A 26,057-nucleotide genomic window follows, 5' to 3' on the forward strand; every position below is an offset into this window, starting at 1 on the left:
AGCTCCTTGGATACAATTACTCGGTGGAATATCGACAAGGGTCTCAAAATACAGTTCCAGATGCTCTTTCACGCCAAGAAGAGTTGTTGCCACTTCTTGGTATTTCCTCTCCTATTTTTTATTACATCTCTGAGTTCAAGCAGTTTTATCCCACTGATCCCCAGGTCATGAATATATGGACTGCTTTACTTCAATCCCCGAACACAACTATTCAAGGATTCTCCATTATTAATGATCTCCTCCACTACAAAAAACGAATATTCGTTCCTTCCTCATCCAAGTGGCGTCCCCGAATTCTGGAGGAGTTTCACTCCACTTCACATGGCGGCCACTCGGGTTTCCTCCGTACTTACCACAGAATTTCAAGAAGTTTCCTTTGGCCCGGCATCCGCAATGATGTGAAGACCTTTGTAGCCCACTGCCCAGAATGTCAACGCCAGAACCATGAGACGATACACCCCCTAGGCCTTTTACAACCACTACCCATCCCAAATGGTATTTGGCAAGACATTGCCATGGATTTTGTAGAAGGCATGCCCTTTTCAAATGGTTACACGGCAATATTGGTGGTTGTGGACCGCTTAACCAAATACGGCCATTTTATTCCACTCAAACATCCGTACACTTCCACATCCATTACAAAAACATTCATCAAGGAAATCTTCCGTCTCCACGGTATGCCGAAATCCATAGTGTCTGACCGTGACCCAACATTTCTCAATAACTTTTGGCAAGAATTCTTCAAGCATCAAGGTAGCAAACTCTTTCATGCTCTGCATATCACCCTCAATCGGACGGTCAATCTGAAGTCCTCAATAGAACTCTCGAACATTATCTCCGTTGTTTTTCAGTCGATACACCAACCAAGTGGTCATCTCTTCTTCCATAGGCTGAGTGGTGGTATAACACCACTTTACAATCTGCCATCAAGATGTCACCATTTCAAGCTCTATACGGGGTTCCTCCTCCTGCCATTCACACCTATCTACTTGGAACCACTGCAGTGCACTCAGTTGATATGGCTTTACAAGACAAAGATAGGTTGCTTCGCCTTTTACGAGCTAACTTGCAACTCACTCAGAATCGCATGAAACAAATCTATGACAAGGGCCGAACAGAGCATGAATTCATGGTGGGTGATTGGGTCTACCTAAAGCTGCAACCCTATCGTCAACAATCTGTTGCTCTGCGTAAATCCAACAAACTTGCCCCCAAGTTTTATGGACCATTTCAAGTACGGGAACGTACTGGTTCTGTGGCTTACAAACTCGATCTCCCACATACTTCCAAGATACATCTGATTTTTCACGTCTCCTTGCTCAAGAAGAAAATTGATGATCATATTTCCCCAAATGCAACTTTACCACCACTTGACCCCATAGGGCTTCTACATTGGCAACCAGAAAAAGTACTTGACCGCGACATGTTCAAGAAGAAGAATGCTGCAGTCACCAAATGGCTCATCAAATGGATAGGACTGCCATCATTGATGCTACTTGGGAAGTCGCCGACGACATCATTGCTCGTTATCCCGATTTTCAAGGCTGAGGACATGCATTTTCTTTAACCGGGGGGGGGGGGGGGGTTGTTAGGACCACATTGTTTAGGGGCCTATTAGCTCTTTGTCTCAGCCCATACCTGTAAACCCACAACTATGTTTTGCTCAAGGCCCAGCCTGTTTGGAGCTAGGGTTCCCTTTCAGTTGAATATAAATAGTGTAATGTATGCTGTTAGGGCATGGATGAATGAAAATGTGTCTCCTTTCCTTTTAAATCTCATTTCTCTTTTACTATCTCTGCACTGTTCCTTCAATTTCTAGCTTTCTGCTATCTAAGACCGATTGGGCGTACCAGAAGGTTGCGGGGAGGCTCGAGTGATGGGGAATGGGAGAAGAGGGTGGGGATGGGCTCCGGTGGGGAGAAAGGGTGGGGAAGACGAAAGGGACTTTTGGTTTTTTTTTTTTTTTTTATATTTTTCTTTAATTAATTATTTTAATATTTTAAATTTTTTATTAAGCGTTTAGCCACGTGATATAAATATGGCAGTCATATCAGCATAAATGAAGACCTCATATTTGCCGCGTCATCACTTAACGGTTAACTTAATAGATTTTTTAACGGTTGTATGAAATTGAAATAAAATGATAAGTAAATGTATGAAATTAAAATGTTTTAAAGATGCTGTAAGAAATTGAAATCGATCCCAAACATAAGGGGGTAAAATGTAATTTATCCAAATAGAAATAAAAAATTGAATTTCTTACCTTGCCATTGTAAATTTCAAATTTGTGGCAAACTAATGAATAGTTCAAAAAGTGCAAGAAAAAAAATTTAAAGAGAACAAAAAATCTGACGGCTGTGGGATTTGAACCCACGCCCTTTCGGACCAGAGCCTAAATCTGGCGCCTTAGACCACTCGGCCAAACCGTCACATGTTTTATAAGGTAACAAAATTTATAAATACGCTTTTACTAACTATATTTGGGTAAGTTTTATTGTTATTTTTTTGACGTTTCACAAGCAATTATTCTACACTTATTTTACCTTGCACCTTCATTAATTTTTTGACATTAAACTTTTTGAATTCATTTAATCCAATGATCGTAAATTGAGGGTGTATGAGAAATAAAAATAGGTGTGTGAATAGAACTACCCTATCTATTACGCTTTTCTTTAAGAGAAAACAAAGTAAAATGAATTAGTTTAAAAACATTAGTTGTCACTTAGTATTACGGTCTTTAGTGATATTTCTTTTCACTTATAAGTGAGAGGTCTTAGGTTCGATTCTCATCAAAGACAAATTTGAACCACATTATTGTTAACATATTGTAAGGTTTAGCTTGCCTCCCCCTCTTTCTTAATGTAGATAATATCGTTTGTTAAAAAAAATTAAAAAAAAAATTAGCTAATTACAAAGTGAAATTGTAAATTAGAGTGAGAGAAGACATTGAAGAATTGGAAGCATTTTTGCATGCATAGACTAAGCTAGACCCCAATACGCAATGTCATGTGTTTTCATGTTTCCACATGATATTATATTATTGATCTGAAATACTACAATGAAGTGTCATGAAGTCTTAAACTCAAGATATATAATCAGCGCATATAATAAGTTTTCATATCCAAATCTCTCATGCCAATACTATCCCAAGAGTGGGAATGCGCATTAGGAGTGATGGAGAGGAAGTTCCAAAAGTGCTTCTATTGAAAATGTCACATTCAGCATTTCACATCAAATTTAAAGTGCTTCTATTGAAAGTGCTTATATGAAGTATGCAAATGAAGTTAAAACACCAATAAAAGTAGTGCTTTTCATTCCAATATATTCAAGACAAAAGGATAAAAAGGTTAACAAGACAGAAAGGAAAAAAGGTTCACGATCATAATTTGTATGAAGATGGGAACCTTGACAAGAAAAGCATATGGTACATTTAACTTCAATACTTTGATTCCAGAAAACGAATCCCTAAATCTTTCAAGAAGCAGAACTACGGCGACCCTTCCATTTTGGAAAGCATCGCAACAGGGCGTGATCTGGGGGCGGCTTGTAAGATGAGAAGAAATCTGGGTCCTGCTCAAGGGACTCGGCATAACCTTCCAAAATGTGCACTATCTCATCGAAATGAGGTCGCTTATCTGGATGGCTTGACCAGCATCGGCTAATGAGGCGACTGAATGGCACCGGGCATGTGGACGGCAAAGGGGGTCTTGCATTCTGCACAAAATTCAGGAGCACATAACACGTTTAATAAACTTTGCTACAAAGGAAACTTAACACACTGTTATCATTGTATTAGCCACTGCAGAAATCTTAGTCCACTGTGCTCATACAAAAAATCAGATCAACCTGACAACGTTTCAACTAATTAGGACATTAATGCAGCTTTTGATACTTTAGATTCATCTCATCTTCAGTTCCTGCAACCAAACTTCGATGACAAATTGTAGCTGTGAACACGCCAAATTCTGGCTTTTGTAACAACTTCCAGCACATTCGGGTTTGTTTACTCAAAACATTTGACTTTCATGTTTACAGGAATCATAAGCACAACCAAGTAAACTGATTTGCATAATGATGCCATTACATACCAGGCGTTGTTCAGAATAGTGCAATGACACGAACAAGTTGAATATCCATAGTTCAGAACTAAAAGGAGGTCGACACATATATCTCCATAACAGGTCAGCTTCATGTTAAAAGGTTTCAAAACACAGCAACAAAAGCGGTTTACATGGGTGGCAAGTGAGAATTCAAGGTGGGAAACAGACAGAGTTCCCATTTATTCCACAAAATCATAACAGGTGCAAGATGCCAACAGGAAAAACTGAAACAGATCATTAGATGCCAGCATGCTTCTTCTTGGTAGAAGGCGATTAGGAAATCGCTGAAGTTTTACGTTCTTTATGAGACAGGAATTAAACAAACATTAAATGCAACTCTCCACATCCTTTAGATGTCTACCTGTATTAGTGCATGATCACCAGTGCTTTAATATGTCTTATCAACAACGAAAAAGATGTAGGATTTAATATATTTCTCCGATTTTAGGAGATTTCATTTCCTGCAAAAATAAGGATGGCCAAATGCAGCAGGTCCCCACATGATCTGGATAATACAAAGACAAGCATATAAATGACCGTCTCTCACCCCACTTCTGATGCATGTGAGAAACATACAGGTGTAACAGATGCATCAAGAAGAATAGAAACTAAAAACGATAACGGATAAACTGTAATTTCTGATATGACAAGTTACTTTTACTGCGTGGGAATTTAAGAAAGTTTATCAAATGTTGTGAAGTAGAAGAGCTGACACTTGAAAGAGATTTCTAAGGAAACTCAAAAATTATCAATGCACATGAGAGCTATTAGAGCAGTCAGTTTACGAGGCACATATATAAAGTGTTCTCTAAATTGTATCTTAGTATGCTAAGAATGGGAAGAAAATATGCAGCAAAAGCAAATGATTCAGAAAGGAACATTATCATTCTCTGTTTCCATAATTCTCTAACAGTTTCGAAAACTCAAAAACATATGGGTGACGGAATTAATTTTCAGTAGTACTGGGTTTTTTATAATCCTGTTACTTAAAGAGTTCAATATCTCAAGAATGGATATCTTGGCCTCGTTTAAACGCGTAGACTAATACTTGCCACAATAATATCCCCTCTTTCAATAACAGGTATCACCATATCAACACTTAATTATAACTAATAGGTATTGAATCTATTGATACAAATCATTAACCGCAAACCAGGGTAAGTAATATTACGGGGTACAATGAAAAAAATACCTTCTGCGATACTGCAAATGCAGCCTGTTCAGGAGTCATGTTGTCAAATGGGGTCAATGCCGTTAAAAGCTCCCACAGAACTATTCCAAAACTGTAAACATCGACTTTCTTTGTATGGTGTTTCTCTTTGATCATTTCGGGTGCCATCCAGCGGTAAGTACCCGTGAATCCCTTTACGCTGCCGCACTGTGATTCTAGGCATGAAATACCAAAATCCGCAACCTTTACAGACATATCTTCCCCTAGCAATAAATTTTCTGACTTGAGATCCCTATGAAGTATACTTTGAGAATGGAGATATTGCATCCCGCGTGCAATGTTGAGGGCTAACTTCATAACTAGGCTAAGCGGAACAGAATGTGGCTCCTGCTGATGAAGATACTTCCTTAACGATCCCCCAGCTAAATACTCGGTGATAATGCAGAACACAGGAGGTTTCTTACAAGCTGCAACAAACTGCACAACAAAAATTGGTACATGAAGGTCAAAAAACGTAAAGAAACAGCTATTGTTCCAGCATTAAATGTTACTAAAAGAACAACAAAATTCTTAGAAGAACCGATTCCAATTTTCGGAATATACGCAATACCAACAAAGATTGAGGTCGGATGGAGAATTCTAAGGTAAGGACTGTGCAATAATCAATCAATGACCAATTGATGTAACCGGAACAGATTTCTTCTAACATTTTATGCCGAAGCGGTTCCTTTTTTTCGAGTGATTTCTTGGAGTAAAATCTTAAATTGCACAAGGTTAAAGGGGATCTTGCGTTTTTATGCAGACCAAAAGATCACAAAAGTTAGCAGGAAGAAAACTTGAAAAAGAAGAAAAACAAAAACTGCATTTGCAAAGGATCTGAAAAGGCAAACAACACCACCATAAACCTAACAAAGAGGAGAGAGAGAGATTTACAGTGATGATATTAGGATGGTGCAATCGAAAAAGCAAAGCAACCTCAGAAGTGAACTGCTTCTCAAGCAAAACAGCCAACCCTTCATCCTCCTCAGGCTGGCTTATCAGCTTAATCGCCACATCTCTCTCCTTATAAACCCCTCTGTAAATCCTACTATGCCTTCCGGAAGCAAATTTACACCCAATGTACAACTGTGACATGTCCGCACTCCACTCCTCCTCTCCTTCCCCTTTAATCTCAGCCCCTGACGACACCAAGTACTTGGACCATGAGACTGCACGATTGTACTCACCCAGCGAGAGGCTCCTCTCAGGCTTGCCATTGCTGGAAATCTGCTTAAACCAGTGGAAATTCTTCATGGGTCGGCGTCAAAACTCATTAAAAGAATCAGAAAAATCTCAGAACCCCTTTTAGTATTTGCACTCCTCAACTAGCAGAAAGCCTCCAAACTTGCAGAAAAACTTGGATTTGGAGACGACCCAGAAAGATTAAAGTGTTGTTTTTCAAACACCTACATTTTGAAATCATCTCATCAATCTTTGTGCATTTAAAGGCAGGTGGGTTCAGATTAAGCAGAAGCTGGGAAAAAAGTTGATAAGTTTCAGGCCAATAAGCATGTTTCTGGGCAAAAGGTGGAGAGTTCGGTCAGAAATCTTGAATCTCTACATATTTAGACAAAAACCCACCATTTAAAAGAGCAAAAGAAGCTCCCAAAATATGGTTTTTGAGCTTCCAAGCCCAAAAACACACATGGGTTTTGAGAAGTTGAGGGAAAGAGCTCAGGTGGTCAAGGATGCAGTAGTTAAAAAGAGAAAGTAGGGGAAAAAAGTTGAGAGCTTGTAATAATGCGAAGCTAGAAAACAAAAACAGTGGGGGGAGAGAGAGAGAGAGAGAGAGAGAGAGAGAGAGGAATGAGTTGGTTGAGAGATGAATTGGGACGTTGTTGTTGGTGGTGCAGTGAAAGCATATGCAATGGGTAGGGGAGGTGGCTGGCTGTACTTCTCTCGTCATCTCTCTCCATAAAATTCACAGCTCCTCCTCTCTACGAACTCCATTTCATTAACGTGCGAAGATCCACTTCTGAGGAGACAAACTGAATCCCTGTATCTGATTTTCCCTTTTTGCCCTTTATATCGCAAAGCCAACATGCCACTACATGCCCCTTTGCTTACAGCAATACCAGGCACCAAGAATGTTAATTAGTCGGCCTCAATCATTTGTGATAAAAAAAAAAAAAGATAGGTTAGTTTTTTTTGTTTTTCAATCTTGACGTTACGAAGAAAAACATTACTAATGAGTTGAAAAATAAAAAAAGTTACTTTATATCTGACCTCTGTTGTAGTCATCATCTACTAAAGATGCAAAAGATTGAAAAGAAGTGGTTAGTAGTTTTTCTTTGACAAATAATATGATTTGTGGGCAATACACATGCTATAAGATTAGTACTGGAATTCAATTTAAAGTTTGTCCTTCAATTAACTTAAAAGTGTTTATTGACCATAAGATTAGTACTGGAATTCAATTTGATTGAATTTAAAAGCGTTAGTTATACAGCAACAAAATTACTTACAAATTTAGAAATTTTTTCAATATTAAAGTCTGATAAAATGAGAATAAAAAACATTGTTGACTTTCCTATTCAAAGATTTGGTCAAGAATTAGTTACACCATCTCCAACTGAAGGAACCAGATAGCCAAAAATAGCCTGAAAATTGTCTCCAACCGAGGACCAGGCTAAGACCTGGTTTGGTACTGAGGTGATTCTGAAAAAAGCTGCTATCAAAAAAAGCTGGGAGCTGTTTTTGTGTTTGGTAAACACTCAGCTTCAGCTTTTTTTCACAGTTTTGGGTGAAAAAAAAGCCAAAAACAAGAAGCTGCAAAACCCAGCTTTGAAAAATCGGCTTTTTTTTCACATCTGTTTTACATAAAAGTTTACCAAACACTCTAATACTGCTTTTTTTTTTCAAAAGCACTTTTACAAAAAAGTTTACCAAATATTTTGCTGCTTTATTTCACAGCTGCTTATTCTCACAGCACAGCAGAAACAGCTTTTTTTCAAAGCACAGCAATACCAAACCAGCCTTAAATGGCTCGTGGGTCCTACTAGACAAAAAAAAGGCCCGAGGGCCAACCAACCGGCCCCAAACCAAGCCACATGCTGACATCATATTTGGTTTTTTTTTTTCTTTCACATTCAGGAACATGAAACAACATTAAACAATATTAAACAACATTAAGTAACATTAAACTACATAAAAAAAATTAACAACATGAAAATTATTGACAATCCATAACATAAAATTATTGAGGTAATTTAATTTAAGTAACCATAGTAATTCAATTAAAATAATAAATTATGTTTGGCGCTCAGTTGAAGATAGTTTTTTTGTGATAGGGCTATGCTTGGTCTGACCCTTGATTGGAGACGGTAAGAAATATGAACATGCACTGTTCGTTAAAATATTAATTTTTTTTGAGAGCCAGAAGACTAAAACTAGCCCTTTGGCACTCATTCGGTTTGAGATGGTCTTACTACTTTATAGTAAAAATATGTCATTCAAAATTTAAAATAAAGTGACCTTTATCTTTTAACAACCATGTTTAAAACTGTAAAAGCACCAACACCAAGGCTATTTTAGTCCCTCCAAATTTCACAGGAGGGTATATGTGTCATTTCAAGAAGTAGGACGTACGTTACAAACCTGTAACTGAAACCGAAGTGAGGATAGGACTAAATGCTATGGCTGAAAAGCAAGTGGGCCCCACGCTCACACAGAGGGATCCGTGGGTGTGTCGGAAAAGCCGTATGGTCCTCTTCCGTATACGGTCTCTCTCTCCTCCCCTCTCTCTCCTCTCTGATTCCATTTTATTTTTTTTATTTTTTTTGTTAATTTTCCTTCAAACCATTATTCTCATTTTCCTTCAAACCATTATTGATGAGAATTTTTCCCAAGTGTCGTATCCACGGTTAATTTCTGGCTAGGGCCGTCGAGGTTCTATTTAAGCGTTAGACAGCTAATTATCATCTTAATTAATTTTTAAGTATTTAAAAATTAAGAAAATGTGCTTAAACCTGCATAAAAACCTACCTAGACCGCATAGGCACTTGTCTAGCCAGTGACTGAGTTAGTATAGGGTAATTGGTTGCCTTTGACCCCAACAACTTAAAAACCTCAAGTATATCTGTTTGTATATTGTATTAGACCCCCATAAAAAGCTAAGACAAACTAAATAAAAACATCCTCCTCCAACTTATATTGTCTTCTATCATATTTGTCTTCATTTTCTATTTTTTTTAAATATAAGCAGACACTTATTTATACAATATATAAGAAATTTACTCAAATCCACTTAGTCCGCCTAGGCGCTAGGATCCAGCCGTCTAGGCACCAAGCCTAAGCTCATCTAACTAGCGCCTAGCGTCTTTTAGAACATTGGTCGTATCTAAGCAAGCGCTCAATGTATTATAAAATAAGTAGAGAGACATAAAAAAATATATCATTTTCTTTGAAAATATTTTGACATGTGAAATACTGCTTCAGGCCCGCAATTAAAAAATCTCTCATTATCGATGGAGATTTTGTTTTATTTAATACATTTTTTGTTTTAAATAAACAATAAAAACGAGAAAAAAAACAAGAAAGAAAACCGATCCGCTCTTGGAGCGCGTATGTTTCACTCTGAGTGTGACTTTGCCAACTAAGTCTGTCTAGGTTGGCACAGACAAGAGGTACAGCTCAAAATGCACCCAAAAGGTACAAGGTTTACAAAGCATGCAAACCATTTAAATGTTGGGGGACTCTGCCATCCTTACAACTACAACTTGGCTGGGTCCTGATTTGCCCGCTGGATCCATTACCAATCTAAACAGGTCTAAAACATCATTAATGCTTCATTGTGTTGTGCATCGAGTTGGTTGTTCACGCTCAAGCGGTCGAATCTCAGTCGTTGATGTATGTATAGGCTTATCAGTTAAAATTTTAAAATTGTGTTTGGATCAATCGTTGTTATATCTTAGCAGTTGAATATCAGCCGTTGATGTATGCTAGTTCATATCGCAGCAATACCTTATGAATTAAAGCTTTAGAGTTGAGTCTGAAACAACTGTCTATAAGTTAGTGGTTGAATCTTAGTCGTTGATATATGTGGACATATAACAATGAAGACCAAAAGCTATCCCTTATGGTTGGTTGGATCTCCCACTTGAACATGATCGACTAATTTTAATGTTATACACAAACGTGTTTGAGGCAATTCATTGGTTAATCAATCTTTTATAAAATCTTTGCCATCCACACAATTTGATATTTGTGATGTTGTTACACTTCAACTTAAATCGACGATTTATAGATTTGTTCAAATGGTGTGTACAAATTGATCTAGCAAGGCAGGTTAGATGCTACATGAGGTATTATTTTGTGGCTTGAACCTTATCATCAAGATCTACCAACCATTTTCTCAACAAAAAAAATAAAATAAAAAAAAAAAATTTTGCCCACCATTGAAGATCGATTTTGCATTATTTGGTAGGTTGGCATGCTGTACCAGATGATTAACGTTCATCAGTATCTCTTAAGATATTGTTAATTAGGTTGGTTAATTTCTTAATCAGGAGTTGGAAACTTGTGATTTAGTTTAGTGGGCAAGGAATCACAAAACCAAGCATTTTCAATCTGTATATTATTTTCAACTGCAATTTGAGTATTTTGGGTGTCAACTCATTGTCAATCGGCCAATATTCCAAACTGATTACTATATATTAATAGTATATTAGCATCACAATATGAACAGATAACCTTTTCTTTAATTTATTTGCTGCAAAGAACCTTTGGGGGATTTTTAATCTTATAAAATGCGAAAAGCTTGCATTATTATTATCAGAGTAGTAAGTTTCGCACTCGCGTTTTCTTGCGGAATGATCTTTTCTTTCGTTTCGTCTTTCTACGGTACTCGTCTTATTTATAGTTTTGGGATTAAATACAAAGAAAAATTAAGCGGTGAAAATAAAAGAAAAATGTTGAATGATGGATACATTTAAGATTCTGAAAATCACTACCCATCATTTCTCTGCATATCTCTTTTCTTTCTTTGTTGTTGATTTAAATAAGTAAGAAGTATCAATAAACAAAAACACAAAAAACAAGAGAAGAAATGCAAAATGATAAATTTGAAGTGTGAAATTTATTATTATCCTAATATCTCCGTTTACAATCTTTTCTTTTTATCACTCCTTAATTGAATAAGTAAAAAGAGAATCGTTAAACGAAAACAAGATGAGTACAAAAGAGAAGACGAGAACGTGAAAATGATTACCTATTATTATTGTTAACATCATGGGGACGCTGCAATTACCAAAACGAAGAAGCACAAAATTAGGGCGGTGCACATGCAAGTGTACCTTGGAAACATTGATGAAAATACCACGTGTCCATGTTGTGTAGCACCAGCTCATCAAGATTCGAAAATCTAGCCAAAACTTGTGGTACAGAATATGTCCCTTGCCCGTACAAATCGTGGTTGTTGTCTAATGATATTACATTACTTTAACCATGATTAATTAGAATACTAATTATCCTAAATGACAAAGTTTAGGAGGTGTAAAGTAAAGGATAGGCATGTTGCATTTTCGAGTGAGTCTTGTGTATGGACCATGGACATAATTGTTTCGGCAATGATAATATAATATACGACGATATTATATAGCTAGGGTTTGCATGGGATTTGGATTTGTTCGTGGATTTTTATGTATCGGACGGTTGAGATTTGTTTGTGCGTGCATGGACGGTAGCGATGAGTGTATTACACTATTACGATAGAGGACAAGCGAATGTGCAGGGAGGAAGACTATAAATAAAGGATGGTTGGCTGCTTAGTTTGAAAACGGTAATTGATAGTTGAATTTCTTCTTTAAATTATTAAAAAATAAATCCAATCGTCTACTACGTTACATGATCTAAGAATTTGGTCTTTTAACTATTTTCCATTAGAAAAAGCCGGGACTGATAGGGAATGTTTGTCATCTAGCTCTATTTTGTATTGCATGAACATGGCTGATGGAGGATACCACGTGAACTTCTGCTCGCTTGACATTCCATGTATGATCATGCTTACTAGTTAATGACACTCTTACAAGTGATTAATTGGTATATTATGTTATTAGATTATCAACTAAATTAGCAATATATAATGATTAACGGTTCATCTAATAATCCAACTGCTTCATCTAAAATTAATCTGGTACCACGAATATTATTCGTAGAATTATAGAAAAGAATAACATATCCCTTTCATTATTTGTACTATTAAAGCATAGAGTTAATTTGGCCACACAATGAAGGTGAGGAAGTCACCTAACCCTAACACCTTGTTTTTTTTTTTCCCACTAATTTGCTAATTTGGCCACACAATATTGACAAACTAAGTTAACTAAACCCAATGTTAAGAAGAAAAAAATTACTAATTAATATTTTCTCCTCCATATATAATCATGACCCCATACGTATACTTAATTAGTGGCAAGTTTCTGATTCCGCCACTACATAACATGATTAGGGTTTTCTCTAGAATCATGACTCGTACACATAGTGGTAAGTTTTAGACTCCTCCAATGCATAACATGATTAGGGTTTTTGGGTCATAGTACTTAACAAGAGAGGAGAGAGCAACCCTAGTAAGGTAAGGAACAACTGCATGAAACGTTTATGATGGTTGTTTGGATATAAGACATGATGTGTCTAAATCGACGCCTACTACAAATGTTGTTATGTTTTCTTGTAAATGGTTTGATGCCGAGACTTCACCATTGTTGATAACAAAACCTAACTTGCTTCATGTTTGCGTTACAACTTTCTCTCAAAAAAATGTTTGCGTTACAACTTTATAAATTGTGTCGTGATAATTATTATTTATCAATTCCACGGGAGCAAGGCACATATGGCAGATGACAATGGCATAGCTTACAACAAATTAAAAATTAAAAAAGAATATATATTTTGGACAATGAAATCAAAATAAAAGAGACAAAAGTTTGGATTTTTCTTACCCAATTTGTAATTCTCATATCTATCAGATAATGGGCCTTTAATGGGCTCAGTTTTGATTTCTCAAGTTTTTGAGCGCCCAATTACTTGGTGCTTTTTTGCGTGTTTCAGGCCCACTGTACCGATGTCTGCCTGGCGCCGGCAAGAAGAGAAAGATGCGGACTCTATTCTTTTAGAAGTTAAACGTAAAAGGGTTTTTATCACAAATGGGATTTGAAATTAACCATCATCATCAAGATAGTTTATGAAATTAAAAATTAATCAATGTAGTCTCTGAAAATAGGTGTCGTAAATCAATGTGATCATTCCGTTACAATTATATTAAAAATTATGTTAAGTGTTGATGTAGCACATAAATGGGTCTCATAAGTTCTTTTTTTCTTACAAATGATCCTTGAAATTGGCCCACGACAACAAAATGGTCCCTGAAATTGACTCGCAACATCAAAATGGTCCATAAAATTGAAAATTGATCGATGTAGTCCCACAAGTAAGTGTCTCAAATCAATGTAGTATTTCCGTCACAATTCTGTAAAAAATTCGGTTATGTGTTGATATGACACATAAATGGGTCACACAAGTCTAATTAAATTTTTAAAAAATTACAAATAGGCTAAATAATTTAATAGTTAACAAAAAAATTGTCAACCCAAAAACCTAGTCCTGCAATCACCTCTTATCTTAGTCTACATTTTTCTACCTCATTCGCTCTCTATTCTCTTTTAAAAAAAAAAAAAAAAATCAATACATCTATCTTTACACACTTCGACACTCTTCACCGAATTGAACTTGAGTCGAGATCACCAATGGTGACGGCTTGCCCTATTGGCAACAACTTCTGGGACATCACTGTTAACATTTAGGTGATCAACATCCTCACAACCTTAATCTTAGAGAGCTTGTTTGACGCTTCCCTGGTGGTCTGGTGATGCAAAGAACGGCGATGTCTGCCTTGAGATAATGAGGTTATAACTGAGGTGCGTCTATTGTTGGTTGAAAAAAATTTCCACAACCCTTCTTAGGTCTTGGTTAAGCCTTGTGCCTTTGAGAATTTATGGAAGGGATTTGTCTACCAATTTTTTTACAGAACAGTGTCAAAAGGATTATATTGATTTGCGACACCTATTTTCAAGGACTACATTGATTGATTTTCAATTTCAGAGATCATATTGATGGTGTGGGTCAATTTTAGAGACCATTTGTGATAAAAACTCGTAAATCTTGTGGGGCTCATTTATGTGCTACATCAGCATTTAACGGAATTTTTAACAAAATTGTGATGAAATAACCACATTGATTTGCGACATGTATTTTCAGGGACTACATTGATTGGTTTTTAATTTCAGGGACCATCCTAATGGTGAGGGTCAATTTCAGGAACCATTTGTGATAAACACCCAACATAAAATACTTGTGCCACATAGTATTATGGTCTAATGGTTTCTCTTCACTTGTAAGTGAGACGTTTTATGTTCGATTCTCATAAAAGACGAATTTGAACCACATTGTTACTAGCCTGTTGTGAAGCTTAGCCCATTGCGAATTTGAACGGTTGTTTTATTGGAATAACCAAGCAATGGTTGAGATTGGTTCGGCCCCCGGCTATGCGTATTCCATGCGTTTTAACCCCGTGCGCAGGTGATACTAGCTGAGCTTGGACTCTTCCCTGAGGGAAAGAGTTACCCTTTCTTCTTGTCTCAGTTAAAATTTGATATATGCAAAAAGATTTCGTTATGTTTTTAATGAGTTGTTTTAGTATATTTTGTAATTTTGTATGATTTTAACTTTTTCATGTAATAAAACGTGATAATTAATATGAAAGTTTGATGCATATGCATATAAGAAAATTGTAGCTATGGAAGGAATGTTTTCCTTTAGTGAAGGAGCTTGTAATCTCACCAAGGAGAAGTTCCGTACAACGAGAAATTCTCATATGGCCGAATCAAGCATTATTTCGTGGACAAGTTAATACGCATAGTCGTGCGTTATTGACTTGAGATATTGTTCTTGCACATCATTGTGCCTATGTCTACCCAACAAATAGAGAGGTAGAATTCAATCTTAGAATTTGCAAACTCCCCAAGGCACAAAATGCAAAGAAATGCTTCCATATTAACAACTCAAGATTTCACTGTTATTTTTGGGGAACTTTAACGAAAAATCATTCGTACTGTTCACTTTAATGAAAAACCATATTTTTACACTAAAAAATCAATGATGGTACTATTCACTTTAATGAAAAACCACATTTTAAAGCCATTTTCATTAGTTTTCCTTTATTTTTATCAAGGCTATAATTATACACACAAATTGCCATGTGGGGAACATGTTTGAAGCTTTACAAACAACATTGAGAAAATGAAAAATTGAGTCTACGGGTTGTCGGTTATAAATGATTATGATCCACTCACACTTTGGTTTGCGCCCCCTCAAGGCCTAGTGAGAGCAAGGCGACTGTTGAGGAGGACGTGTGGGCTTGGCATTAGTGCTGACTTCCTACTGTGTAGGTAGGATATATATCATGCAGAATCATAGGTACAGAGGTTGTAACCAGATACGAGGGAGCTAAGCGCAAAGGCAACAAAAGCCAGGAAGGCCATGCTGACCGAAGCAGTGGCCATCTCCGTGAACTCATCCGTCCCCCAATTTGATTGCCAGTCGTCAAGCCGGGTGGCTGCAGACGACGATGCTGAAATGAGAAGGTATGCCAGTACCTGCAAATTGAACCAACACCACAAAAGCACAACGCATTGCTTATCAGTACACAAATCTTTAGCTTCCCTCGAGCTGAGGCAGTACACCCTAAATCTTAAAATGGCATCGCTTCGGCTGTAAGCATAATAATAACGCAGAAGCCTATTTCGGAAACAAATAACAGGCGTTAGGTCGCAACCAACTTAGCTAAGTTTTCAAGTCACTAACCGATGTTCGTTACCTTCTGAACAAGAACCATACAAGCAATAGAAATGTAATCCTACTCCACTAACATAACATATAAGATAATACATTTAGCAATAGAAATGTTAAATAGCGATGAAGACAGGATGAAGACAGGCGGGCCGGCTGAGTAACTTGCCTGATCCATGAAGAAATCAAAGTGGCGACGAAGATGGTGGCGGATCACGTACTTCCCGGTGACCATATGGTAGGATAGATTGTAGGCTTGAAAGGCAGCATATGCAAATCCAATTACATTCACAGATAAGCAATACCTGCAAAGTTTAGCACATAATCTTCAATTCATCATAACATTATCTCCAAAATTAAACAAAAATTCAAGAACCAAATTCACAGTAAAAAATGTTTCAACAAATCATTAAAAAAATAACAGAGCAAAGCAAGAAAATTGGTTGAAATTTAAATTTTATCGAGGCTTTTTAGCCAAAATGGTCCGTGGGGTTGTTTGAATCATTTTGGTATTTCTGTGAAAAAAATTCGTTAAATTGATAGTATTTTTGTTTTTTAAATTTAACATAAAGACAAAAGCGGGCGACACTAAACAATGTCAAGGACTACTTCTATCGATTATAACAATCTGAAGACCATTTTGACTAAAAAAAATCTTTTACAGTTTGAATGAAAATTAAAACACTAATTTGACTTAATCTGCTAATCATTAATAATTTTCTGAAAAAGGGAAATTAAATTGAAAGTCAGGCGGAGGAGGAACCTGTATTCCTTGTAGCGATCGAAGGAGTCGCCGCTCCAGCCCCGAGTCTTATCCGCCGCCAAAACTGAGAACGAAATCAAGCACAGCACCAACTCGCTCACTCTAAACCCTAGCGCCGCCGTCTGCAGCATCTCCCCCCTCTTCGACCGTCTCAGAATCGAATTCGTCGCACCCCTCGACCTCCCACCGCCAACACCGGTGACTCCGCCTTCCTCCCCGCCTCCAACACCGTTGACTCCGCCGGTCGGCCCAACCTTCGACACGGACGGCGCCACTTCCTCCCTCACCGCCCGGTTGTACACCACCACCGGCGACGGCGCCTTGGCATTCTCCGGCGGCTTCTGAGGCCGGAGCGGCGAGTACTGGGTGAACTTGTCGACGACCGTGATCGCCTTGGAGTTGTCGACCGGATTTTCCGGCGTGTTCTCGACGGACTCATACGGCGGGGTGTCGGGCGGGTCGAAGGCATCGGATCGGATCGGGGAGTGGAATCGGAGGGGAGAGTCGGCCTGGGCCGAGTCGTCGGATTTCAAAGACCAAGACTTCTTCATGTTGGGATTGGATTTCTGGGGGTGGTGGTTGGGATTTTGGGATTGGGGTTGGGATTCCATTTGGGCGCGTATAAAATTTTCTCGGGATTTTGATGCAGTGGGAAAAAGAGTGTTTGGGAACTGAGAAAGTGAGAAGAGAAGTGATGGGTGGGACTCCGGAGTCTTTAATTTGATGATGCTTTCGCGCTGTGGGGAAGTCGGCCACGTGGAAAGCTTGTTTCCCGCTTACTACTTACTAAAGTTAAGTTGATTCATTCATACGACGTCGTTACCTGTCTCTTTTACACTGGCGGAAGGTAAAGTTAGCACATGACTGGTTAATCATCACATGTGAATTAAGTCAGTTGACCAATATAGTATGCATGTTTCTCTAAACTAAATTTTGGATTCTTTTATTTATTTATTTTTTTAAACGATATTATCAATACTATGTGGATGGATGAGTTAGTTAAACCTCACAATCAGCTCAAAAACGTGATTCAAATTTGTCTTTAGAGAGAATCGAACCTAAAACCTCTCACTTACAAATAAAGAAGAATACCACCATAGCGTAGTACTAAATGACATAAGAATAGTAAAATTTAAGGGGGTTCTCGATCCCTTAACTTATATTAACAAAAATACCAATGTATTACCAAACCAGTTTATTATCTGCTCAAACATTTAGTGGTAAGAGTGATAGAAGAAAAAGAAAAAGCCAAGAGCTTTAAGAGCCACAAGAGGAAGCCTTGCAAGGGTAAGGTAATAGCAAGAAAAACAAATAAAATCGTAGAAAATCCAAGCAAGCTTTTAAGTGGAAAAGCTTTATATAAAGTTTTCTTTAATTTACTAGTGCGCTAAAAGCCTAAAAGGCATAAATTCCATCCCCAACTTTTTCCTTTTCCTTCGTGTAAATGCATTCCTCCTCTTCACGTGAATACCATGGGAGGCAGATTGTATGCTGGTATCATTCTCGTCCCTTTTTATTTGTGCGGTCACAGTTAAATCACGTCAACATTTTATATTCATATTACTTTTTGTCTAATTATCTTTATTAAAAAATTAATAACAGTTAAATCACGTCAACATTTTATATTCATATTACTTTTTGTCTAATTATCTTTATTAAAAAATTAATAAAAAATATTGACGTGGCTTAACCGTGATCGCACAAAATAGAAGAGGATAAGAAGGACACCCAAACATGAGGGTAGACAATCTGCCTCCAAATACCATTCACAAGAATAAAACACACTTTATATTGTTTTTTGTCTTATTATCTCTATTACAAATATAAAATATTAACGTAGCTTAACCGTGACCGCACAAAATAGAAGATGATGAAAAGGACACCAAACAGGAGGACAAACAATCTGCCTCCGAATACCATTCATAAGAATAAAACACACTTCATATTATTTCTTGTCTTATTATCTCTATTAAAAAATCAATATAAAATGTTGACGTGACTTAACCGTGACCGCACAAAATAGAAGGGGATAAGAAAGACACCCAAACAGGATGACAAACAATCTGCCTCCGAATACCATTCATAAGAATAAAACGCACTTATACGATAAATAATTGATAATATCCTTCCGTTGTCAGACAGCCCAACATGCTATGTTAATAACTTGTCAGTCAAAATCATCAAGAAAGATCACGTTTGATAGTTACGCTTGAACACTATTTTGAAAGTATGCATGAAAATTTGAAAAACGACCAATCACAATGGTTTTGGTGATAAAATTAACAAAAAAAGAAAGCACCAATACCTTTGTTTTCAAGCCACAGGATATTTCGCAATCAACTTTTCATGGTATACTGATTTCTTAAGACTTGCTACTCTGATGATTGATGAGTTTCCATTAACTATTTCATCAACTAGTCATGATAACAAACCGTCTGTAGAGAAGAACATATTAACAGTCGATGCAGAGGAAGCCTAGCAGTGTCCGGAAATGCTCATGACTCGGAGCCTCGTTGTAGTTTCAGTACCGGTCGTGTATATATTCGGTCAGCAAAAATGATATACAGCTCATGGAGTTACAACGGGGTAAAAATCGAACAGATTGGGAATCAACCGGCTATATGTATTTGCTCAGATACGATACACTTAAAGAACTCTTCTCTTACATCTTTGCTTGCCATATCGAAGTGGTGAAAACTCGAACAGATTGGGAATCAGTGGTTCATTCTGGTAGTTTCAGGCGGTTGAACAGTACAAGGAAACTTTGCTCGGGGACGATGTAAAGAAAACCAAGATCTGCACTTTTGACATATGGTCCAATGCCCTGCACACCAAGTTACAAACATCAAGCAAAAGAAGGGAAATGAGAGAAAATAAATACGAGGCCGGTTCTTTTGAGAGTTTTGGTTATTCCGATTGTATAAAGAAGAAAAGCTAGTAGGCATACTGAACTGGTGGTTTATTCACCTTGTTACTGAGTTGGAGAAGTTCTCCTTCAACCCACCGTGGATTCTGGAACCCAAACTCTGCTATTCTTCCTTGTCCTTTGTAACTTGCAACCTGGATAAATGAACACTTAGTCGGCAGCATATATCCAGAATTTCATTTTGTTGCAGCCTAAAAGACGTTCTTTAGTTCAATCTGTAATTTATTATAATGCCAAAATAGGGTATATGGAACTTTTTCTTCACACAGTTCCTTGTGTGGTTTGAAATGGTATCAGGAGAAATCAACGTGTTACTTCACGAAACATGAAGCACCAGCACAGGGCTCATGATCTTATAGTATGTATATGGTACTTTAGAAATGCCCCTAATAAGAAAAATGGTATCCACAATTGTACACGCCAGAGGGGATTTTCAACTAACAAAAGCGAAAATTTTCTAGCTGTTTTATGCAGAAAAGAGCAGACAGGGTTTTCTAAAACTTTTAGGCACAACTTGATCTGCTAGTTACCATGGTACTGAGAAAAACAAGCTTCCTTGAGTTTTTGGTCTTAGAACTGTATAAAAGAAAACTATCACACACACCAAACACATGCACATATGCAGACACCGTTCAACGTATCATTACCACTCCTAATTCATCTGGATACAATCCACGGTTAGATTGGCGGTTCCCTTTCCCAATTTTAGCACGAAATGTCACCTGGATATGAAAAAAATCAGAGTTTAGTACAACACATGCTACATACAGTGAACATGTGGTTTCACAGAGCAAGTATCATGGTATCACAAGATTTAGAAAGCTATAAACCTGGCCAGCAGGAACATTCAGGTCCCCAGTTAGTTTAACTGCCTCAACATATTCGAAGAACTCCATATCTGCAGATTCTTTGCCTTCTGAGCTATTCCAGTGCCCGTACTTACGCCTGAGTTGCACTACCTCCTTCCCATAAGGGCCAAATGCACCAACATACAGGCCTGTACTTTAAACAGAAGAACTCCTCAGAAGATTGTCCTTTTAAGTAAAAAAAGTAAAATGTGGAGGATAAGAAAACTGACCTTCAAATGGATCCAAATCTCCTCTTAAGGTGTTGAGGCGACTAAACTTTGTATACTCAGATAATCTATTCCGCTTCTGAGCTTGATTAACGGCAAACTTGACTACTTCACGCATATTTCGTGTCATCTGTTTATAAATTTAAAGGAAAGTTACGCACTATGAGCGATTCACACCACTGTCAACAAAAACTTAATATTGAGGCCCAGAAGAAATGAGAATTTAGGGAAATTTTTAAATCTTAACTGTCTAGTATCAGTCTCTTCTAAAATATAGATCTAAAACTGCAAAAACCTTCCACCAGTTATCTAAATTTAAAAACAAACCCGAAACTTTCATTTTGCCCTCAAAATTTATAGCTGAGCCAAACTATAGACATGACACAAACTTCCTAGAAATACTAAATCTAAAAATGATAGAAAAGGGTAGTCTTTGGAAAATCCAAATTCTAAACCCTTGTTTTCCATGAGTCTACCATGTACAACAAAAGTATCCAACTCAGATGATTCTATTCATGAACCCAATCACATTTTACCAACTGGAAGAGTCAGTTTTTTAGTATGTGCAATCTCCATATCATATTTTCCTGATGGCGTAGAAGTTCAACTGACCTTTGAAGAAAGCTTGTCAGAATTAAAAAATGCCTTGGCAACCTCAGAAGGCATGAGCTCAGCGGCACTTTTAGCTGCTAGAGCTGCCACCTTGAACTTAGATTCCTTACTTTCTCCCGTGTTGTGATCGAGGCTTCTCCCTGGAATGTGCAACACAAAAGAATCTTTCTCCACATCTTTGATTTCAGCAGGCCGACGCACATACTCATCCTTGGTAGGAACATCCTCATTATTATGTACAACCCCACCAATAAAAAGTTTCATATCCAAATCCCTTTCATCTTCTATGGTATCACTACCTTCTCCTAGAGTGACCTCGTCAGACTGAATTTCATCCAAATTATCCACTTCGTCTTCAGAATTCTCATCAGAATCTGACGAGTCACTATTTTCTTGCTTCAATTGGTTCACAGAATTGTCATCCTCTCTCACTTCCTTGGCAATATCAACATCCATGACTTTAACTTTCAGTCCTGGAATTTTTGTCTTAAGAAAATTTAAAACACTTTTTATCCCCTCCTCAGTTGCTCCCTCAATATTAATGCCCTTCACCTCGCTACTCTCTGCCTTGCCTTCATTTTTCTGTACATCTACTACGGTTGCACTCTCAAGTTCGGAAGTGGATGAGCCTTTTTCAGGTTTGGATGGTGTAACAGCGGAGTTTGTTGAACTACCTTTGGGTAGGTGTAAGTACACTACCTGCAACAGATATGATATCAGAAGACCAGAGAGGGAGGGAAAGAGAGTTTTACACAAACTGCATTAGACAGGTGAAAGATAGTTCGTTTGAAAGATCTGTATTTACCTGCATAACGTATGTCCCATCACCATTTTTTACCACAAAAATTTCAAATAGGGGACTTCCCGGTGATGCTTCAACCAACTGTCTGCAACAAATAACAAATCAGTAGTTTTCTCCAGTAGATGAAAAACAAATCAAAACCCAAAAGATCTTACCTTGGACTGTAACTCCTCCCAATAAATCTGCCCACACCAGGAGTTATTCGTATTAGCCTTCCAAAAGGATCATCTGAATCTTTTGGGTACCCAACCCACCAACCTACCTGCAGATACAGAGAGACCCATTTAAAGGACACAGCGAAAATTTACCACAAAGCAGGCCTAATTAATAAGGCCTATCAATAAAATTCACATATCTTAAAGATGCCAGGAAAAAACAAACTAGGCACATATCTCTGACTCATGCTTCAAGAGCCAAAGGTAAACTCATCTTTTTTCGACAAAAAAGGAAAAGAAAAAGGCTTTATCATGCGTAGGATAAAACTGGAAGGCAGCAGGATGTAGGTGATGGTAGAAGCTGCCTCCAACAAAGGTGTATTATATGATAAATCATAAATGTAATAATTTCGTCCCCTCAACACTTTTTGGAGTCCCACCAAAACTTCCATGACTGCCAATAAAATTCATGTACAAAGGATGACCTGATATATCTAATTTCTTCCAATTGAAATACTTCAGTATTTCAACTAAGCGTGAAAAGAAAAAAAGAGTAAAAGCTGGCTATTTCAGCCAACAAATAAAATTGAGTTGCGAAGCCATGCTGTTAGAAATTGGAAGATAATATATAAGCCAGTAGCATGTGGGAAGATTACCAGTCCGCTTCCTGTGTGTCTACACAACCTTGAAGCATCACGGTAACGCTCTTCCTCAATCGCATTCTGCAAACATACAACACACCAGGTAAACAAACAGACATTGATGTGAGCAAGTACACAATTACAAAAGCATAAATGCTCAACTAACCTTCAATTGTGACATGATCTCAGTAACAGTGTCGTTTGATGTAGCTTCTGAAATAGACACTTTCAGTTTTGTAGCTTCCTGGAAATCTTCCTTCTCAATTGCATCTTCAAGTTGAAACTGCTTATAGCATCATGCCATAAAACAAAAATGAAAATGCTTGTAATTTGTGTACGTGTGGTTATGTTCAGTTGCGTATGATTCTTTGTACTGGTACATGGTTGTATGCACAGTGAACAGACCCAAGCAACCGAGACTCCAGAAAAAATTACAATATTTGCACTGGTACATGGTTCAACAGAAAGTAAGAAATGGTAGATGGAGCAAATTTTGTACCATCGGTCCATCACTGACTGCCATTTGACAATTTAGCAACTTAAAGAAAACTTGCTAATCTACCGAGAACAGGGGAACAAACTCTCCACGTCTTCCCAAATTTCTCATGTAAATCAAACAATGCAAAGTAAATCTTAAATTTCTCAAGAACCAAGTTCCAAAATTTGTTTTGACGTTTCGCAGCTGTCTTGAAACAAGGTCCAAAGGGGTGAATAATGTTCTATAAAACCATGAGAAATGGTAGCAAAAGGTAGACGGATTTAAATAATTATACGCTCAACGAAGAAGAAATTAATGAGCATGATCAATGATATATAACAATCAAAGGCTACGAACTTCAAATAAATTCAGCTTACGTTTGGATTTAGGAACTTGGCAATTCAACTAATAGATTAGTAAACATAACTAATATTCAGCAACTGGAAACTGTACATTGAAAAGTAACAGAATTCCAAATAAATTAAGAAACAATTATCCAAAACCAAAAGCGCTTCTTACTACGTTTGACATAACTTGATTCTGATAAAAGTACTTCTAGTAAAAGCTCTGATGAGCATAATTCTTCTAGAGAACTAGCATTTCTGCCCAAACAATACTACTGACAAAAACTGAAACTTCGATGCAATTAGCAACCGAGCAAAAAAGTACACAAAACCCACATACCTTGAGAACAGAGACGAAGCTCTCGGCCTGTTCGACCTCGGAGAAATGGCGGCTCCACCGATTCCAATCCCATTCCAAAGACGACCCAATACAGTCCTCACTGTAACTGTTGCTCTCACTGCACCGGCAGCACAAATTCGAGCTCTTTCGACTCCTGCTACTACTCGAAGACGAAGAAGGTGAGAGATTGGTCTGGACAGAGCAGCCCCAACTTAGAACAACGCTCAGATTGTTATTGGAAGTGTTGAATTTGGACCTGGTGTTGGGTAAGAAGCCGGAGCAGCAATTGGGTCCGAATTGAGGCAGTGGGATTGCTTGTCCCACGCCCCACCCATTGGCCACCGCCATCTCTCTCTGGTTTTCTCTCTGGTTCTTTCTCTTCCCCACAATTATCTGTGTGGTGTATTTTGTGGGGAATTAGAGAAATGAATATCTTCCGAGTTTTTTGCGTTGTCGCAGTTGGTGACGAAGATGAAGACTGGAAGAGATATATGGATAGAAATCTTATAATCGCCGCCTTAAAAGTTTTGCAATCACAGGCAACTCAGGCCCACAGATTTGTGGGTTTTCTTTCTCAGTGATGAAAATTTTAAATCAAATTTATAAAATAATATGTTATTAATAAGAAATAAATACGTTAATTGATAATTAATAATTTAGTTACCAATTTTCATATTATTTAATTTACAAAATTTGTATATAAATTTAGCACCTAGCATTACCTCTCTTTTTGCAAACGGAAGGGAATGTTTTTGTTCATCGCCATCAAGTAATGGTGATGTTGTTCTCCTTATTTATTATTGTTAAATGAGTTTAATTTTCGAAATCTATACAATGGATAAATCTCAAAATTTGAACCCGTCTAATGATGATAAATAGGGTGTCGAGCAACGGGTTAAATTTTGGTTAGATTTGTTTAGTCTTTTGTAAACTTGTCATTAGATGAGTTGAAAAAAATTGTTTCTATATGATAAGAATGTGCATCTTTCAACCCGAGTGAGGATCCTCGCCGGATCATCTTTGTGAGGATCTCAAGAATCCTCACATCACATCCGTTTATTGTACATCATGCGGTAAAAAGTTATTGTAATTTTTTTATTTAAAATTGAATACATGCATAATGTATAATGAACGGATGTGATTAGTGGATTCCCAAAATCCTCACAAAGAAGATCCGACGAGGATCCTCTCTTTCAACCCAAGAATCAATCTTTTGACCCATCCACTTCTCTCTGCCGGCTGCCACATGTTAGATGTGCCAACCCAAGAATCAATCTTTTGACCCATCCACTTCTCTCTGCCCGTTGCCACATGTTAGATGTGCCAACAAGACATAGGAAGGGGATCCTCTTCTGATCATTTTCTCCTAATCCACTAAAACAGTGAATTCACATTATTAAAATTTGATCTAACGGTTAATGTTATTATAACTTTTAAAGTAAATCCTTATTTATAGCCGTTAGATCAAATTTCAATAACACAAATCCACTAATTTGACGAATTAGGAGGAATGATCCTGAAATGATTCATTTCCCAAAACATACAGCCGTGATTGTTTGTCAAAATTGGATGAGTGGACTACAAATTAATAAATTATCACAAAAGTTAGGTTTACACACGTACGTTAAGACGGCTGCAAAAATACGCCACGTGTACTGCCACTTGGCTTGTAATCTCCACGAGGGCCAAGGACCCCCTTCAAATCAATTAATCCTTCGAATGAGAAGAGAAAGAAAAGACTTGCATGAAACGGAAACTGCTAAAAGCGG

The 26,057-nt window shown here is 37.5% G+C and overlaps 3 protein-coding genes and 1 non-coding gene across 4 annotated transcripts; all 4 read right to left on the reverse strand.

The window, feature by feature from the left end:
• Positions 1-2,349: 2,349 nt before the first annotated feature.
• TRNAL-UAG (transfer RNA leucine (anticodon UAG)) lies at positions 2,350-2,429 on the reverse strand. Its single transcript has one exon. It is a non-coding gene; the product is annotated as a tRNA-Leu (tRNA).
• Positions 2,430-3,287: 858 nt separating this feature from the next.
• LOC137713522 (serine/threonine/tyrosine-protein kinase HT1-like) lies at positions 3,288-7,292 on the reverse strand. Its single transcript, XM_068452831.1, has 3 exons — positions 6,205-7,292; positions 5,293-5,748; positions 3,288-3,714 (listed from the first exon to the last, which is right to left on the reverse strand). Exons 1-3 carry the CDS (start codon positions 6,562-6,564, stop codon positions 3,475-3,477), a joined length of 1,056 nt encoding a protein of 351 aa, XP_068308932.1. The 5' UTR covers positions 6,565-7,292; the 3' UTR covers positions 3,288-3,474.
• Positions 7,293-15,527: 8,235 nt separating this feature from the next.
• Positions 15,528-17,616, reverse strand: LOC137713259 (CASP-like protein 4A3). The gene is made up of 3 exons (XM_068452549.1): positions 16,916-17,616; positions 16,322-16,457; positions 15,528-15,959 (listed from the first exon to the last, which is right to left on the reverse strand). Exons 1-3 carry the CDS (start codon positions 17,524-17,526, stop codon positions 15,765-15,767), a joined length of 942 nt encoding a protein of 313 aa, XP_068308650.1. The 5' UTR covers positions 17,527-17,616; the 3' UTR covers positions 15,528-15,764.
• A 1,382-nt stretch (positions 17,617-18,998) lies between these two features.
• Positions 18,999-24,789, reverse strand: LOC137712748 (protein EXECUTER 2, chloroplastic-like). The gene is made up of 11 exons (XM_068451899.1): positions 24,289-24,789; positions 23,293-23,409; positions 23,142-23,207; positions 22,486-22,592; positions 22,334-22,415; positions 21,529-22,227; positions 20,920-21,046; positions 20,672-20,838; positions 20,489-20,563; positions 19,883-19,975; positions 18,999-19,739 (listed from the first exon to the last, which is right to left on the reverse strand). Exons 1-11 carry the CDS (start codon positions 24,634-24,636, stop codon positions 19,638-19,640), a joined length of 1,983 nt encoding a protein of 660 aa, XP_068308000.1. The 5' UTR covers positions 24,637-24,789; the 3' UTR covers positions 18,999-19,637.
• Positions 24,790-26,057: the final 1,268 nt, after the last annotated feature.

This window comes from Pyrus communis, chromosome 13 (assembly GCF_963583255.1).
Source record: "Pyrus communis chromosome 13, drPyrComm1.1, whole genome shotgun sequence".
NCBI lineage: Eukaryota > Viridiplantae > Streptophyta > Magnoliopsida > Rosales > Rosaceae > Pyrus > Pyrus communis.